The 18915-nt window shown below is 46.6% G+C and overlaps 1 protein-coding gene across 2 annotated transcripts in view; it reads right to left on the bottom strand.

Annotated features, from left to right (window-relative positions):
• Nucleotides 1-11205, bottom strand: part of RYR3 (ryanodine receptor 3) — a 555614-nt gene extending 544409 nt beyond the window's left edge. For both annotated transcript variants that reach the window (XM_049705467.1, XM_049705468.1), the window contains exon 1: nt 11073-11205. In XM_049705467.1, the coding sequence (XP_049561424.1) occupies nt 11073-11123 (51 nt within the window). In that variant the 5' untranslated portion in view covers nt 11124-11205. The remainder of the gene's footprint in view (nt 1-11072) is intronic.
• Between the last annotated feature and the right edge of the window lie 7710 nt (nt 11206-18915).

Here is an 18915-nt window from a genome sequence, read left to right as displayed (position 1 = left end):
ACTAATTATAGTCATTTATGTGATCATGCACAATTATGCCTAATTATGAGTCACTACAATAATATTTATGTACAAAAATAAATATGTCAGAATAATTTTGATCTAAAATGTATTTGATTAGAATAGTGAGCTCCAGACATATGTAATCAGACTTCACTGTTGCCCAGGTTCTAATGTGCATGTGTGACATCGTTATAGCATTTTATATTTTATAAAGTATGCTTTCTGAGGACATCCTCAAGCAGCAGACATTATCAGATGTTGGGGGGAAGGAGGCAGCCAATAGTAACAAAATAGGGCCTGGCTCTGGTGACACTCAGGGTGTGGTCATTTCATCCTGACCCCTTCCTGTGAATTAATTATGACAGTCACCATTCTATAGATTAGGAAGGAAACTGAGGCTAGATTCAATGAAATAGCTCATCCATAGAGTTTAGTTTTCTATTCAACACTAAAAAAGTGAAATTTATGGCTAGTGAAACATCCAGATTCAGTACTAAAAAAAAATCTCCTCCTTTCTTTAAAGAAATCAAAAGCCCCCCGTCCATTCTCTATTAGCTGGGGGAAATCTCACTTTAATTTTTTAAAATATAACTTCCCATCTACTTGGCCCAATTGTTTCGGTTGTTGGGACCAGCTTTATGAATGAAAATAAAGAGCCAGCTAGGGGCTACAACCTCATCAAAAACAAGGAACCACCAGCCAGCCTACACACCTAGACTCCCATTACACTCCTCAAGGACGAGAGAATTTTAACTAGGTAAATATCTATCCTCATCCAGGGAAGGGAAAATTCTTGCTAAAGATTAAATCACCAACATTATCCAAATTTAATTCCACGGAAAGCAGAGGAGAAATAATGGAAATGATGTTCGGTAGAGTAGGAGGGAGGTAAAAATCAGAAGCTTGGGCCACTGCCTGCAGCAGGACCCTTCAGAGGAGAGGGCACGAAAGTACGTAACAAAAATCAAGCTTTACTTTAGGTTCAGGCTTTGCATCCACAGACATGAGAAGGGATCAGGTAAGGTGCACAGCCAGATCTTTACAGTGGGATGACCTTGAATTGCTAAAAATACAGCGAATTCCCTGAAAGGCAAATTTCCATACTTAAGACATCGGTTGAAAAGAAATCTCCCGAAACCAAGGACAATGTGTTGCTTGTGTTTAGGATTCTGCAAGCCACGCTGCCTACCCGCTGATGCTGATACAGGTAATCAAAACTTGCCACAGGAAGAGTCAATCAACATTTGCATCAAGAGGTTGTGCACAGTAGACACTCTGAGAACTGACCTTTCAGTCTGTGCACTTGGGGCCGTGTCCCTCCAAGGCTCATTTCCATTCACAAGGCCTGGTCATATTATACTGAAGCAGAATGTCAGCAATCCAGACCATGGAATAATCCCAGGGCATCGTCCCTTTGTACCTTCCAACTTTAAAATGGATGTGCAATGACATTTGGAGTAGCTAGTGTGACTAATGTCACTGTTTTACACTGGTTGTTGAGACGATATTAATAGCTAATATTTACCGAGGACTTAACTATATTTTGGGCACTCTTCCAAGCACCTTACGTGGATTAACTCATTTAATCCTCACAACAACGCTTGGAGAGACACACTATTACTACCCTCATTTAACCCACGAGAAAACAGCGCAGAAGTTAAGAAACGTCCCCAAGGTCATAGATGTTAATAAGAAATTTTTTGTACCACAGAGGTATGGAAAAGTGAAATTAATTGTTATAAATGCATCTGAAGTGATATCCTCGCTACCTCAAAACCAGACTGAGCTCCCTCGTGACCTCCAGCTGTTGGAGGCATGGAACATTATGATGTCTTATTCATCTATGTAATTCCCAGTCACTTGCCAAGGTCCAGGCTGGCCAATAAAGGTTGCATGGATACCCTGCTTACTTTATATTTCATGATATCTATATCTATATGACAATTTTAAAGGGTGTTTAAAGGCTGACACAATCTGCATACATTTTGATGATCCAGTCTATCATTTATTAACCCTACTAATCTGTCTGCCTGCCCATCTCTCTCTTATACACTGAAACAGATGATACACTGTCTTTTATGTTGACATTTTCATCCAAGGACCTTGATGTGTATTGTGAGCGCCATCCTACTCATAAAAATATTCATGCATTCCAGGGAGCGCATTCACTCAGAATCTGAGGGTTCATCCACGGCTGCAAACTGGCAGACAGCTCAGGATCCTGCTGCGGATGTGTTTTGCTTGGCTCGCCACGTTTAAGAATTTTTTTTATTTGAATGTGTAGACTGGGCCCATCTCTCTTTGCAAATAAAGCCTGATTCACACATTTAGTTACCTGCCTGGCCCCAAAAGTGTTTAAACGTGAGCCCTCTAATCTGCTGTTACCTAGGGATTTGGAGTAGACTGAATTTAAGACCTCTGTGTTCCTGGAGTTTATAATCTGCGGATAGGAAACTTTTCAGGCAATGGGGCAACAAAACATTCTTTTATTCCAAGCTACTCCTTCCATAGACACATATCTAATTCTCCCGGAGGAGACTCAGAATCTCTTCACTCCTATTTTCAAGGCATCCCGGAGATATACATTATTGCCATGTCTTCAGAAATGGATGAACTAAAACCTAGGGAAGGGCAGACAGTCCTGCAGGTATCTGGTGATGGAAATGCCGCCAAATAAAGCGAATGCTTTTGCTCTGAGTTCACCCATTTGACTGGTACGTTCTGTTCTGTTTTTCATCTTAAAATCCCTCTTGCAAAGAAATGAGATTTGCTCAAGACCCCACTATGGTTTATTCTTGGACTTCTCTTTTCTAGGCAGCCTGGACAGAAGAGAGGCCGACTTGGAGGTGGACCGCTGCTATAGTTGAGAGCAACATCTATGTGTCCTGGATGATAGAGATGAAGGGGCTCTTGAGGGGCTCACACTTTTCCTGGGTTGCCCGCCCTGTTTTGATGAGACTGCTTGGAGTCAGCTTTTGGTTCAATGTGAAGTTGTGGCCAACTAAATCCCACTTACCGCCCCGGTGTTATTTACAGTCTGGATCTGGTCCACAGCATACAGTACAGCAGTGCCAATCAATACTTCTTACACTGTGGAACATTTAGGTGCCATTGATGGAGAATTTTCCATTTCTTCCTGTAGTCCCACTGACTAGCTCTCTCTGCTCGGGCCCATTAGAGAACTCAACTGTGAAATTATCAGAGAGTAAATGCCAGGCCCTGTCACCGGTGTGTTTGAGAAGCAGGTACCTTCCAGTAAGAGCCTTTTCTATTTGCTCTGTTGGAGGATAGGCAGCTCTCCTTGGCATTCTCCTTTATTGCTGTAGGAATTGTTCTAATCGTCCCTGATCTGGTTTCAGGGACTCTGGAGCATTTGCTTGGTATAACGATGAGCAACACATCACCAAATATGATAACTGACAATGGAGTTTTGTCACTTGAACACTCTTCTTCTTCGGGAAGCCGCTGCCTTAGTACTCTGTTTGAAGTGGAGTCACCTCATCTTATAGCAATCTGAGGCTTTCTTTTTCTAACTGTTGTCTCTGATTCTGAATTATCTAAAACAAAGTATTTATTAGCACCAGTCCTGGCTGCGAACAGCGATCTTCCCAATGCCTGAAATGAGGTTGGCCACTTTCTCCCATGCAGCTCAGGGATTCCTCTCCTGTGATCAAAGGTCATAGGTAGATAAAGATGGAGTCTCTGTGCCACCACCCCCAGAACCCAGACTTCCATGCCCTGGTGCTTCTTCTACCTACTCAGGGTTCCCCAAGAACCAGTGCAGTGCTCACCCAGGCTTGCTCCTCTCAGGAGTGCTCCCAAGTGCTCTCAGGTGTCACCAATCCAATTGCTATTTCTTCAGAAACTGGTTCTGCTAATGATGCTAATCATTAACGGCACCTGCTGAGCTAACAATCTTGCATTTCTGTACTTTGATAGAGGGAATTTCTTGAGTCAGTGCTTCATCCCAGAGGCAGACCAAGGAAAAAGTTAGCCTTCTGGGTCACACTGACACTGACGCCAACTCAGATTTGCATTCTTACACTTTCCTGAAAGTTGCGCTGCCTTGCGCATCACACGGGTTGGTTCCCATGGCATAAAACCACACGTAAACTAAACTCAGTAGAAAACTGTTGATGGCCTGTAAGCTTCTGTCTCTAGAGCTCTCTCCTGCCTCCTTTGCACTCTGAAAAGTAAGCAGCCACCAGCAGCTGTCACCCCGGAGGGGATGGCTCCTGGGAAACTTTCAGTCTCTCTGTGATCTGATTTTAGGATATAATGTCTGCTGTCCTTCTTCTTGGGCACCAGATCCAATAAAGTAAGACCTCTTCAAGTAGTCAAGCCTGAATGGGGGCTGGGAGACCTGTAATCAATGAGGTTCACTGTCTAAGGAGGTGGAAGGTGAAAGAAAAAGACAAAACCAACAAAGAGAAAAACAGGGCCTCGTGCCTCAGTGTCTCCTACTGGTAAGGCCGTGTCCGGCCTGAAAGGACAATAGCCCAGAGCATTCCTGTAGAGTCAGCAATGTGCTCTGAGCTAGACAAGGGAAGAAGTGCATTTGAGGAGAGGAGACACAGCTCTTTTATTTTTGAATACTGCATCATCAGTCTCAGAGCTGATCTGAACTTTGTTTTCTAACAATCAGGAATCAGAAATGACACAAGGAGGGAAAAAAACAATCTTGGCACCTCACAAGGCCCATCCCTGTAGCGGGATCAGGACCCAGGTGCCAGCACTTTTCATTCCCTCTCTCTGAGTTGAAGAGGTGCTATGATGGCAAAACTCACTGAAGCAAAGGAGGCTGCAGTGGCTGGAAATGTCTTTGTCCCTAAAATACCCCACCGGCTTCCAAACAGGAAGATGGCTGAGAGGATGCCAGCCTGAAGCCCGAGGACCCGACGTGGCTCCCTGGGGAGAAGTGGTACCCTGCAGCCTCAGCATTGGCTGGGATCCCACCACAAAGCATCTGCTTCATCCAGGTGCGGCCAGAAAGGAACTTTTCAAAGGCCCTGACTCTCCAAACAGACGTGACTGAAGCAGCAATATCCCTGGGAGGAAAAGCAGGGTGGGCTTTATAAGAAAGCTGGTCCCAGTGCTCTGGGGGAAAGGACAGTGGGGCTCATAAAAGAAATGGGAGGGAGGAAACGGGAGGGGTAGCTTTGAAGGGAAGAGATAAGGGATTCAATAAGAAAAGGCGGTCCAATGGGAAATCATAGCTTTGGTAATTATCTGAGAAGATGAAAAATAACTGAAGGTTCTGTTTGGTGGCTGGAATCCTGGGGACCTACCTGGCCTTTTGAAGGCTCTTGCACCAACTGACTTGTCTTCTCAATCAAGTTTTCTAGTCAAATAGCTTGAGGGAAGCTGGCGTTTGCTTTAGTCAAGTAATTTCCCAGATATGCTGGGGCTGGACCAACATTGGAGACCGTCTAACGACTCTGGGATGAAGGCGAGGCCCTGAGACAGAGAGCATTTTAGAGGAAGGGGAAATGCACTTTTCGACAAGATCCAGTCACAGGCAGGGTTGATTTCCTCATGCAGGAGAAACACAATGATAATACCCGATGAAACACACCCTCTTCTCCCCTTTGACGTACTGTTGGGATGACCGTTGCCTCTCGTGACACTTCTGCGAAGCGACTACAGCAAGTTCTACCTCGATACAGTGTGGAAGATCTCCATTTTCTTAAGGGACTCATTCAAGGTCACAGTGAGCTAGGGCTAGAAATAAGAATTCCTGCCTCCGAGTTCAATTTTTTTATTCTATCATTCCACTGCTATTGGATAAATCTTGTATTAAGGGTAGCTTAAAGACAGAGCTAATAAAGAAGAGTTTCTACGGATGCAGGGTTGTGGGAAATGAGCTGGTGTGTTGGTTTCTGAAGACATTCCAGGGTCTACACAAGAGATTGGGAAGAATCAGGCAGGAGGATGCAAGTCAATTAGAAAATGATGAAGCCAGTGACTTCTAAACTAAACCCACTTTAAGTTGTAAGGTAAAGGAAGAGTCAAATGATGAAATAAAAAAATCCTTCCCAGCAAGTAGTGAAAACAGGTGATCACAAAAAAAGCAACAGAGGCAAGTGAACACAGATATTCATAATAAGATCTATTTCAGTACAAATCCTTCAAACATAATTACCAGGGTATTTTGCTCTCCAGATAAATTCCTCCCACCCTTTCTTTTCCAACAATTTTTCCCTTCAGATCAACCCTAAGGAAGCCAGGAAATATATTTGTCTTCCTCTAATTCAGTATTGGAAAAGAAATAAAGAATTGTGAAAAAAAATGTATTTCACCTGAAGTGTCCTCATCCTGCTTGACAATCATATTCGCATCAGAAAAAATATTCAGACGTCAGACACACCTTATTCAACTGCAGACCTGTACTTGGTCCCACTCCTCTTACACTGGGCTGCAACGCATGCCAAACCTTTCCAGGTTCACAGTCACCATCAACTCATTCCCTGGAGCGCGGCACCTCCCAATCCCCCAGGACAACCCTGGTCACTGCAATGAGTGCCTCCGGGGAGAAGCTCCACCCCCACCCCCACCCCCACCCCCGTGCTGATGTGACCTTCTGACGCAAGTTAATTTCTGTGAGAAGGAACTGGCTTCCTTCTACATCCACCCAGGGCATTTCCCTGGAAAGGAGGGGATATCAGGTGTCCAGCTATCCTGCTACAGCTCCTTAGTAAGATCAGCTTTCCAAAGCCAAAGGAAAAGAGACTGAGAAAGTGCGAAGCCATATTGGGAGACCCAGAGCGTGGGAATATTCTGCGTTTTTGCCATTTTAACCATTAGATCTGATTCGGCAGCACAGCCCAGCCCTGCTCTCCAACCACACACACCTGGTACTGGGTCTGCACTCTGGCACTCCCTCCATCACCAAGCACCGTCGCCCCGAGAGCCGATGTGCTTGAAGGCAGAAGTCACTGCTGTCCACCTCCTCGCCCCGCCTCCCTGAGGAAAAGCTACCAAAAGCACGCCATTGGCAACAAGCCCCTGTTATGTAAATGGACTCAGCTGAGGGGAGAAGCAAGCAGGAATCTATAAACCACCAAAGGAAAGTTCACTGTCATCCCAACCTGGCACGAGCACGTGCTCTGGACCGACGTGAGCTCACGCAGCTCAAATTCAGGGATTTGTCCTAGTCACCCTGTAGGGTGGAAGCCAAGACCACGGGAACAGTCTCAGTTCTCAGCCCAAGTGCCTTCTCCCGTTGCTTGAGAGCTGCAAATTTAGATGAAGGAGGACAACTTTCTACGAGGAGGGTTAAATGAGGCAGCTATGACCTATCTTTAATGGAAACTAATAGAAACGAATGCCATCTCATTTTGAGTTCTGTCTCAGTTAACTTTGTGGTGGAGAGGGCGTTGGCAAAGAGAAGGCTGTGGCATTTTAAAACAGCAAGCTGAGGCTTGGAGGTTTTCCCTTCTCTCTTTTTTCATGGATGCTGTAGTCCAAGGGGAAAAAAATCGGGGGGAGAGACCATCTTCTTCCTGGCACTCTCAAAGCATGATGCAGTGCCAGCCACTCCACCAACCGTCTGGAGATAGGGTAATTGTCACTCTTCTCGCCGTAACTTCTGGCTTTCAGATCGGTGGCTGGCAGGTTTATCTGCTTCTGAGCAGCTTCAGAGCCACTGACAGTGACAGTGACACCGGCTACGTCAGCAAGAGCAATCGGAAGGGAGGATGATGCCACTGCCAGCAGCAGTGGGAGAGAAAATTGTAGCCTTCGAGAAAATTCTCAGGTCTATCCGTCTGGCTGACTCGCTCTCATTGACTTAGATGACTGCCATGACGAATCACTTAGATGATTTCGGAAGGCCAGGAGAGAATCAGTAGTTTTACACAGCCGTTTTCAAGTTTGGGGTATAGGAGCTTTTAGTTAACATGATGTGCTTACATTTCCAAACCCCTTGTGTAGGACCTGCCCCCAACTTAGGAGAGGGTGGGCTTCAAATGTATCAGAGGAGGCAACTAGGACGAACACTACCACCCAGCTAGTGCCTGAAGCCCCAGTACACACGCCTACAGGGATTACTGCAGTAATCCTGGTCCATTTCAGGTCATCGATAGTTCTAGCTGCTTTCATTTTTGTCACTATCATGATAAACAGGACACGGTAACCATCAACAATTTGACAAGGGTCCTTGACACAGTACTAGTCTATGGTCTGTTTTTTTTTATGTAGCTTAGAAAGCCTCTGCTCTTGGAGTAGCAACTCTCTAAAGTTCACGGTTGCAAAGACAGAATTCTATTTCATCGTCAAAAATCAACCACCTTCTGGTCCAGGACGATGTTAAGGCGAAGAGGCATTACATGACTAACATATGGCCAAAACACTTTCAAAGATACTGTTTTGGGAAAAGAAAGAAACTCTAAGGTAAAGGTAGGTGGGGGAGTTTAAACTGAAATATTACGTTCTCAAACCTAGTCTTGGTCAGAAGTGAAAATTTTCCACTGATAGCACAGCCCTATGATTCCTGACACCTCTAAAAGCAGCAAGATAAAACCAAAATCTTGTGCAGATCAAAAACTTACATCAGTTAGGTTTGGAGAAATAATTTTGTCTAATTCATGGATACAGAGGGAGAGTGTCAGCGTTCAGAAAGCGGCAGTTCTCATCTCAGTATATATATTTTTTTTTTTCGGTATGCGGGCCTCTCACCGTTGAGGCCTCTCCCGTTGCAGAGCACAGGCTCCAGATACGCAGGCTCAGCGGCCATGGCTCGCGGGCCCAGCCACTCCGCGGCATGTGGGATCCTCCCGGACCGGGGCACGAACCCGCATCCCCTGCATCGGCAGGCAGACTCTCAACCACTGCGCCACCAGGGAAGCCCTCAGTATATTCCTAAGACTATAACCTCTGGAGTAATGCTCAATGTCACACTCTAGTGGGAATTTAATTTAACATTATGGAATGACAGTGATCAATAACTCGCTGGGCAACCATGGCCAAGTCACTTGATTTCCTGTGCCTCAGTTTCATCACCTGTTCTCTCCCCAATAAGCCAAAGATGAAGAAGTTAAGCTACTTCATAGGGTTACTGGGGAACACACCTAAAAATGCTTAAGGTGATTACTAGAAGGAAAAGGATCAATGTCACATTTGGAGTCACTAGCCCCCATGGTCACTTGCAGGTTTCAGTAGAAGCCATAACTGACATGCAGTACCTCTGCAACACAGGTTCTTAACCTGGATCCTTGAACCACACGGGGGGCCATGAATGGGCTTTAAAAGGGGCCCACCTGCTCTGATCTAGGGGCAGGATGTCCATGACACAAACAGTTTAAGAAGCACTGCTCTACGGTAAGCCTTGGTTACAGATGTACCAAAAAACAGTGACACTGCCTGATGGAGAGGAAAAGTCAGGAAAGATGGCCACAGAAGCCAAGGGAAACACATAGGATCGGATCTCAAGAAAACCACCAGGATTTCGCCTTGACCCTCTGGGTCATCTACCCAACACTGAGCCTGTCTGTCAGAATGGAACTTCTTCAATCAACAATACCTAGAAGATCATTAATAGTAAGCAGAAGAAATGACTGATTGAGGAAGGCACAAGGCAGGAAGCACCTGAGCTGCCGTCCACGCAATACCAAGAACACCTGTTGGAAGGAAAGCCTAAGGATCTCACAGGGCTTTGGTGGGAACAGGCAGATTTACAGCAAAAGGGCTGTAAGGAGTGGTATGTGTGGTTGTCTTGTGTGCAGTGTGAGAGATGAGGATGGGGTCTGGGTCTGCAGATCAGAGCCAGGATGAAGAGATGGATAATTCTGCAGTATCAGAAGGTAGTACCAAAGGGTATTGGGTCCCAAACGAGACCCAAGTCCCACTCCCAAAAGAGAAACCATGTTTGGAAGATAAACTAAAGGGAATTGTAAGGAAGCACTCCATGAAGGAGAGGGAATGGTGCAAAAGATGGACAAGAGCTAAGTTGTGATCTTCAGAGAGCAGGTTTGAAGGTGGACTTGAAGAGAAGGAGAGAAAGGATTCCAATCCCTGATGGCTAGGCAGCGCATATAAAATGATTTAACACTTATAGAGCAATTTACCGTTTACAAAACATTATGACATTCACTATCTCATTTAATCCTTATCACCCTGAAATGCTGGTAGTATTTTTTTCATTTTACCCATGAGGAAACTGAGGCTTGGAAGGGCGGATTATGCGACTCGCTCAAGGTCACTTGGAGAAAATCAGAGCTGGGACACACCCCAATGTCCCACCCCTACTGGTTGTCGTCCACCCCCACCCGAAAACCTTCACATCAACTCCTAAGGGGCAAGGTGGATGTGGTTACGACAGACTCCACCCCAGCCCCCAACCCCGCCACTTCCCCTAAAATCTGGAGCGGAGCAGCGCCCTCCGGTGCCAGGGAGGGGACCTGAGTGACGCGGAGCCAGAGCCTGGGGTTTCCCTGTCCTGCGGGGCTCGGAAGAGCGGGTAGCAGAAGCCACGGCTCTTATACTCGGCACAGTCAAGCAACGCTCCAGCAGCAGCTGCCGGCTTGGGGCTGAACGTGCGAGGGGCAGTGGCGGGCGATTTCCCTTCCGAGCGATCCCAGGACTGACCCAGCGCCTGCGCCCACTTCTCGGTGCCCCATGCTCGCCCCTGCCCCGCTGGTTCCTTCTGGCGGTTCCCCAGTGCGTGGAGGAGGCGACAGGGGGCTGGGGTGGAGTGTTGGGGTGAAAGAGCGGGGCCGACTCTGGGGCGAGAGCCTCCACTTCTGATCCTCCAGGTCAGAACAACAGCGAGCAAACCCTGGCTGGAAGTTTGGGCATCAAAGGTTTCGGATTAAGTAGCAAGTTGCCCGGAGAGGGGTGGAGGTGGAGGTGGAGGTCTGGGGTGGGGGTGGCGTCAGGGGAAGAAGGGACAGGCGAGAGAAGGTGCCCCTTCCCGCGCAGCCCCCTCGCGGCCCCGCTGGTGCGGAGAACGCGCCGGGCTCCTGGCTTCGGGCACCGCGCATCGGACACCGCGGCGCAGCGCAGCCCCTCCTCGCCCGGCTCCGCGCTCCTCCCCACCTGCCCGCCGCCTCGCCCCCGCCGTGGAGACTCACAGTCCGCAGGAACTGGATCTCGTCCTCGCCTCCTTCTGCCCCTTCGGCCATGGTTCCCGAGGCGCCGGCGATGCCCCTGCCTCCGGCGCCTCTGCTTCGCCCGGCAGCCGCTCGGCGTGCGCCCGCGGCTGCTGCGCTCTTTCTCCTCCTCCTCTTCCTCTTCCTCCTCCTCCGACTCCTGGCTCAGCCTCAGCAGCGCCGAGCTAATCCCCGACCATATAGGGAGCTGGGCTAACACTGCACTGCAGAGCGCCAACGCCAGCCAGGCAGCCCGCCTACCCTCTCGCCTCTCGCCCCAGCCAAGTGTGCGGCGGCCGCGGGGCCCGCGTAGAGCGCAGCGCCGGGCGCACGGAGCGGGCGGGGGACGGCGCAGGCACCCGGGCGGGGGCCGTGGGGCCTCCCCCGCACCGCGCCGCGCCGCGCTGCCAGCTCCGCGGAGACGCGCGCCCCGCGGCGACGGGAGGGTGCCCCTACCCCGCTCCGACTCGCAAACAAAGGCCAGGTGCTTAGCTCCAACGTGCCCAGATTGGGCGCCAACCCCCTCGCTTTGCCCACTTTCCCCTCGTGTGTGTGTGTGGCGCGGTGGGGCCCGGGGCGACACGAATGCTTTGCTCCGACCCGAGTGCCTCCTTCGGAGTCCCAGCCGCGGAAGGCTGAGAGGCGTGTGCCTGTGCTCGTCTGAGCAGCAGGGAGAAAACGGTGCCGTGAGGGTGTCTGTCCATTCATAACAAAGTTTGCAACTCCCTGAATAGCCCTTTCTGCACCTTAAGAGAGCCCCGTCGCCTCTTCAAAATCCAATCAGTCTGTTTTATCGAAGCCCTTGATTATCCATTGTTGCTGGGCAGAGTAACATCTCGCGGCACCTCAGAGAGCTTCCAGGGATTCCATCCACAGTTCAGAGGTCAGGTGGCATAAAAACCCCTTCTCTCTGACTACCCCTCATCTCCTAAACTTACTCTGCATTTTAGGGTGCCAGCTCTGGGAACTCTAAAAAAGATAGAGAATAGTATATACAGTGGGACCGCTTCCAGGTCCTTGGACTGCCGACATCTCACCCAGACTTAGGTCACTTTCCGGAGGTGGGAGGCTGTCAGACTGGTCCTTTCTAAAGCTGAGGGTACAGGATGCCCCCTTCTGTCTGCTGGCCAAGAAGTTCCAGGGTGAGAGAAGCTTTCAAGAGAAGGGGTGCTCCGAAGAGCAGTGCCCCTAGGATGAAGAGGAACCCAGAAGATGTACGTGTGACGATTCTGGGCTACTGGTGGCAGAGGACACTGAAAATCCCAACCAATTTTGCAGCTTCTGTGTTGATGACCCTTCTCTTCGCTCTACCTTCAGACCTCTTTCCTGGACTCCAGTCTCACATTTTCTACTGGACATCAGAGATGCTAAGAAAAATGGTGTGTTTTTTTCTTATATTTTACCCAAACTGCTTCCTTCCAGAGGCTGCCCCTTGGCCCTAGTGCCTCTTCTGAAGCCTGCCTAGAGGAAAGCAAACCATCTGCACATCGTGGCCCTTCACATACTGGGAGGGCACCTGTCATGCTCACCTCTGTGACCCACCATCCACTTTTCCCATCTCCTGGCTAAACATTCCTCCTCCCCTGGCCATCCCCTGTAGCACAGTTTTCAGAGCCTCCATCAGCTCTGATGGCCTAGTTACAAGCATTCCAGTTTGTCTTCTTCCTCCTAATTCGTAGTGCTCTCCTCCCTTGTTTGGGACAGTCTGTACACGCAGCCTAATATTGGATTGTCTTTGGAGCAGCACCAATGACACCTTATGTCTGCATTTAACTAGAATTTCTGTAGTTTTTTTTCTCTTTCCCACATGAGCCACTCAAGTCAAGACTTCCCCACTTTAGTCATGTCTCAGTACTTACGTACCAGCTTTAAAAAATATTTCTTTCCCTTCTAATTCATTTTATTTATTTCTGTCTATCTATGGTCCTTTAAGACATTTTTGAGTCTAGGTTTTGCCATCCAAAGTGCTAATTATCATTAAACTATGGTTTGACATAACTTTGCCATATCCCTAGACACCCTCTTGGGTCAAGTTTCATACTTTTGTCTATGATTATTTGATAGGTAAAGAACCTACCTAAATATATTATTTTGCAGCCCCAATTTTTTCTTGTCCGTGAGACTACAAATGCCTTTTTCACACACTTTACTGAAATCAAGATACGTGGGGTAGGACAGGCACTACCTGCTTTATCGGTCAAATAACCCCACCACAAAAAGAAGTGGGAACGACACTCCTTGCTCTGACGCTGAGTGCGTCCTCTTGGATTCTGGGTGGTCCGCACATTGCTTTAGCGTGCACAAAAGTGATCTGTGTAATTACCCAGTCTAGGATTTATTCCGGGGCTCAGCCTATATTGGGGGGAAAGTAGAACATTCACCTCTGTGTGAAATCCTCTTCCATTCTCTAAGATTTCCCAAAAATTTACCAGTAATGATGCTGTAGTCAGGTGATCAAATTATCTCACCACTTTCGGATTTAATTCATCCAGGTCTGCAGATATAACACCGAATATGACAGCTGAAGCCCTTGTCTGCAGGGTTAGTTGAAAGACAGAGCGAAAAGAAAGGAAACTAGTATGGGTAAGATAGATGGAGAGTAGATAGATGATAGATAGATAGGTAGATAGAGAGATTTCAGATACTGGGCTTTGTTAGTCCTTCCATGACGTCTGGGAGAGAATAAACTAAGAGTAAGTTACTTGTCAATTCATACATCTGGTAAGTGGCAGAGCTGTCATTCAGACTTGGGTTGTCTGACTCCAAGCCTAATACTTTTCGGTGCTTTTTATACTGTGCCGCCTTGCTTCTAGGACAGCCAAATAGAAACCATCAGTTTGATAGAACCCTCCCCACCACCCTATATCCCCACATATCAGGTTTGCTCCTCCACAATTTATTTTGCGGTACGCGGGCCTCTCACTGCTGTGGCCTCTTCCATTGCGGAGCACAGGCTCCGGACGCACAGCCTCAGCGGCCACGGCTCACGGGCCCAGCCGCTCCGCGGCATGTGGGATCCTCCCGGACCGGGGCACGAACCTGTGTCCCCTGCATCGGCAGGCAGACTCTCAACTACTGCGCCACCAGGGAAGCCCCACACCCTGTATTTTAAACTGGGTATCTCCCCAAACCAGTTTCTCTTCGTAGAGAGCTAGAGGACTTGGACTTTGGGTCTTAGAGGACATAGCAGCTACTATAGTCTCATTGGAAAAAGCCAAGCCTCCCAGGTTTCTAAACCCCTGAAAGCTCTCTGCCATTTATTAAAAGTCCAGTGAGGTGCCCACAGAGCAATAAAATACCATTGGGATGCTTGAGTTGTTCAGAGCCCGCCCTGGAAACCAGCAGCATTTGAATGTGGGGCACCGTGCAGCTGGAAAGCACGTAGTAACAGCCCCTAGGCCTGCAGGGCCAAACAAGAAATTTCTAATTTTTATCCTTTCAGCACTTCTGTACCTTTTACATATATACTTTTTAAAGGCCTGACAAAATCTGAAGCCTGATTATTGAAATAAAATTCATGTATTTTATTTTTCCCTCTGGCAAATTCTCACGTGAAGTATTGGTTCTGAGGATTTTCTCACATACAGGGCCTCTTATATGTGTTTTACCAGAAAGATTGATACAGCTTTAAAATAATGAAAAATGGCCACAGTCATATCTGGCCACAGTATCCCATTTGCTATGCTTTATTACTCATGGTGGTCAGTTGCTCAAGTGGTGTTAATGAGGCCAGGGTTGTGGATTCAACTCCAGGAGGGCCAGTTAGTCTCACTCTATTTGCTGGTCAAAGACCCTGGCCCCTTTACTCTGGCCAAGAGCCTCATAAACCTTTGCTGGTTTAACCATAGGGAAGGCAGGCCCAAGCCTGGTGACTATCTAAGACCTACCATTCTTGGAGACACAGGAACTAAGAGGCCACACTTGGTAAAGATAGCCTTCACACCTATTATTGGAGATATATTAAACTCTACACAACATTGAATCTGTCTTCAATATCCATTTCAGCCTCACCTCCCAGCTACAGGAGTCATCCGTCTGCTGAAAATACATTTCTCCAGTTAATTATGCTCATGACTTTGGCCTGCATTGACTCACGTTCCACCTGGGGAAAGTATAAAAGGCAATGATGGAATAACTGTAGAGGTGAGGAGGGGGCTGACCTCTGCTAGCTGCCATCTTTTTTTTTTTCTTTTTTTTTTTTTTTGTGGTACGCGGGCCTCTCACTGCTGTGGTCCCTCCCGTTGCGGAGCGCAGGCTCAGTGGCCATGGCTAACGGGCCCAGCCGCTCCATGGCATGTGGGATCCTCCCGGACCGGGGCACGAACCCCGTGTCCTCTACATCGGCAGGCGGACTCTCAACCACTGCGCCACCGGGGAAGCCCGCTGCCATCTTTTTTGATCCAACACCATACACATGAGTACTATCTATATATTGACTGAAGATTTATTTATTTTTCCATTAGCAAAGAGAAAAAAAAAAACACCTTTCTGTGCTTTTTTTCAAGTATTTAAATTGTGAAGGTCTTTTACAGGTGGGAGGGCAAGAAGGTATTGTTACCAATTAAGCCCATGAACAGAAATATTCCTAAAAAAGACACGTGCTTTTGATTCTGCACAGATAGGAATAATGGTGTACACACTTACATTAGTCTTTTTTTTTAATGTTAAGTAATGATTATCATTTGTTTCTAAGATATTTGTGATAAGCTACTAAGTTGATGAATTCCTTTGGTCAAAGAATTGGAAGCCATACCAAAAAGCCTTGACTTGAATTCCTTTCTTCATTAGCAAGGGGACAGTTGCAGGAAAATATTTGTCTTTTTCTGATGATATCTGTTCTATCTCTCTCATAAAAGTCACAGACGTCACAACTGCTTAACACAGGCAAGGATTCACAGTTAAGACCTCCTGCAGTTAACACATGGAAAGTGTCTTTATTTTATTCTTTTTCTGACACCTTAAGATTGGAAGATCACATAATAAGGTCAGAGTTAATATGCCACTCTGGTGAAAGTCTCCTAAAATTAAGAGGGGGCTCTGTTCCAGGGGGAGTTTTGACTGAATCTCAGCAGAGATGGAGGCAAGCTGGGCACACCTGCAGAAGCCTGGGAGGCGGATCCTCGCACCCTATGCCATCCTTTGAGCTGATTCATCCTCAGGGCATCTCCAGCAGGAACTGTTTGTTAAAGCGATAGATTAAGCCGCAGTAGTATCATGGCTCATTTGCATTTGCCTCCAGGTCAACCACTGTTTAACCTCAAATTTACACTCTCCTGAGTGTATAGCACAAAGTTTACATTAGGCAGATGAGGGTTTCAGTCCTGGGTAAGACCATACAATTAAGGATTGTATGACTCTGAGCAAGTGATTTAAACTCTCAGAACCTATTTCATCTTCTGGAAAATGGGAATGAAAAGACCTGCTTCTCAAGGTTACTTTAAGGATTAAATGACTTGGTGATTAGCAAAGGTTTATCAAAGTGTCTTGTAAAAGTGGTCAGTAGAAAATCATGAGGGTCTTCCCTGGTGGTGCAGTGCTTAAGGCTCCATGCCTCCATGGCAAGAAGTGACAGTTTGATCCCTGGTCGGGGAACAAAAATTCACACGTCTGAAAAAAAAAAAGAAAATCCTGAGATCTCTCTTGCAGATCCGTCCCCTTCCTTTTCCTTTGTAATGATTTCCAATGCCTGCCCTTCAGGTCTGTTTGTATGCCTGTCTCTCTGAAAGTTCCGTTCTCATTTGACTTTCAGGAGGCCTCTACTCACCAAAAAAGACAAATGCCTCTGATTTCAGAAAACAATTTCCTGCCCCAATAAACAAAACATTCTGGGCAGATCTCACTCATTGCGAGTTCATGGGGAACACCAACACTGCTTTTCGTTCTTTGTTTCTTATGGAGTTTTGTTCTGAACTGTATTATGTCCGCATCTTTAATGAGAAATGTATTCTGTTGCTATGGTGTATTGAAATTCATGGCTTCCTCCGTCGGTAGAATCATCAGTGCCCACCTCAGGTTTTGCCTAGGGCTTTATGAGATTGAGATCTATGAAACTACACTTAGATAAGTCTCAGTTACATTAAACTCAATGCCCTTGATTCCTAATTTCTGCATCTTAATTCTTCCTGCCTGCAGTTTAGTGGCACAGATATATTGAAGCTTCTGCCAGCGACAATTTGCTCTGACCTGCTACAGTTTTAAGAGTTCCTTCAGAAATAGGCAGGTACACAGTGGGAAGGAGATGAATGGAGTTTTGTGTCATTTATTTCAGGTGCCAGGGTAAGACCCACATTTCAGGAGGTAAAAATGGACATAAATAACTTTTATTCTGGTTCTAAGGTAATGTTTCTGTAGTCAACTTTCGGGTTAATTTGTCTCTCCAGCCTGTGCTGAGCGGGTCTCATTTCCAGTATCTTTGAGCTGGTGAAATTTCCTTTACAGTGATTAAGGAATTTGTCAAAACACATCTTCTTTCTCTCTACTCTACAAGGATGCACAATTTTTCATTGGCATTCAGAGCTCCAGTGTCCTGGGATGAGAGCTCTGCTTTTGAAATTTCTTCTCAATATGTTACTGCTGCTGACAAGTATGGCAGATAGCTGCCAGGCTCTGATAAGAGTTCAGACACTGGCCGTGCTGCTGGGTGCCTCCTGTTGCTCTCATCTGAGATCCAAATAAAAGTCAGACAACCCTCAGAATGGGAGAAAATATTTGCAAATGAAGCAACTGACAAAGCATTAACCTCCAAAATATACAAGCAGCTCATGCAGCTCAATATCACAAAAACAAACAACCCAATCCAAAAATGGGCAGAAGACCTAAACAGACATTTCTCCAAAGAAGACATACAGATGGCCACCAAATGCATGAAAAGATGCTCAACATCACTAATCATTAGAGAAGTGCAAATCGAAACCACAATGAGGTATCACCTCACACCTGTCAGAGTGGCCATCATCAGAAAATCTACAAAAAATAAATGCTGGAGAGGGTGTGAAGAAAAGAGAACCCTCCTGAACTTTTGGTGGGAATGTAAAGTGATACAGCCACTATGGAGAACAGTATGGAGGTTCCTTAAAAAACTAAAAATAGAACTACCATATGACCCAGCAATCCCACTACTGGACATATACCCTGAGAAAACCGTAATTCCAAAAGAGTCATGTACCACAATGTTCATTGCAGCTCTATTTACAATAGCCCAGAGATGGAAACAACCTAAGTGCCCATTGACAGATGAATGGATAAAGAAGATGTGGCACATATATACAATGGACTATTACTCAGCCATAAAAAGGAACAAAATTGAGTTATCTGTAGTGAGGTGGATGGACCTAGAGACTGTAATACAGAGTGAAGTTAGTCAGAAAGAGAAAAACAAATACCATATGCTAACACATATACATGGAATTTAAGAAAGTGGTACTGACGAACCTAGTGGCAGGGCAGGAATAAAGATGCAGGTGTAGAGAACAGACTTGAGGACATGGTTGCGGGGGGAAAGGGGAAGCTGGGATGAAGTCAGAGAGTAGCACTGACATATATACACTACCAAATGTAAAATAGATAGCTAGTGGGAAGCTGCTGCATAGCACAGGGAGATCAGCTCTGTGCTTTGTGACCACCTAGAGGGGTGGGATGGGGAGAGTGGGAGGGAGGCTCAAGAGGGACGGGATATGGGGATATATGTATGCATATAGCTGATTCACCTTGTTGCACAGCAGAAACTAACACAACATTGTAAAGCATTTATACTCCAATAAAGATGTGAAAATAAATAAATAAATAAAAGTCAGAGATTTTAAACTCTACTTGACACATTCAACCT

This window comes from Orcinus orca, chromosome 2 (assembly GCF_937001465.1).
Source record: "Orcinus orca chromosome 2, mOrcOrc1.1, whole genome shotgun sequence".
NCBI lineage: Eukaryota > Metazoa > Chordata > Mammalia > Artiodactyla > Delphinidae > Orcinus > Orcinus orca.
The sequence above is the reverse complement of the archived record's forward strand: the minus strand, read 5'-3'. Positions and strand labels throughout refer to the sequence as shown.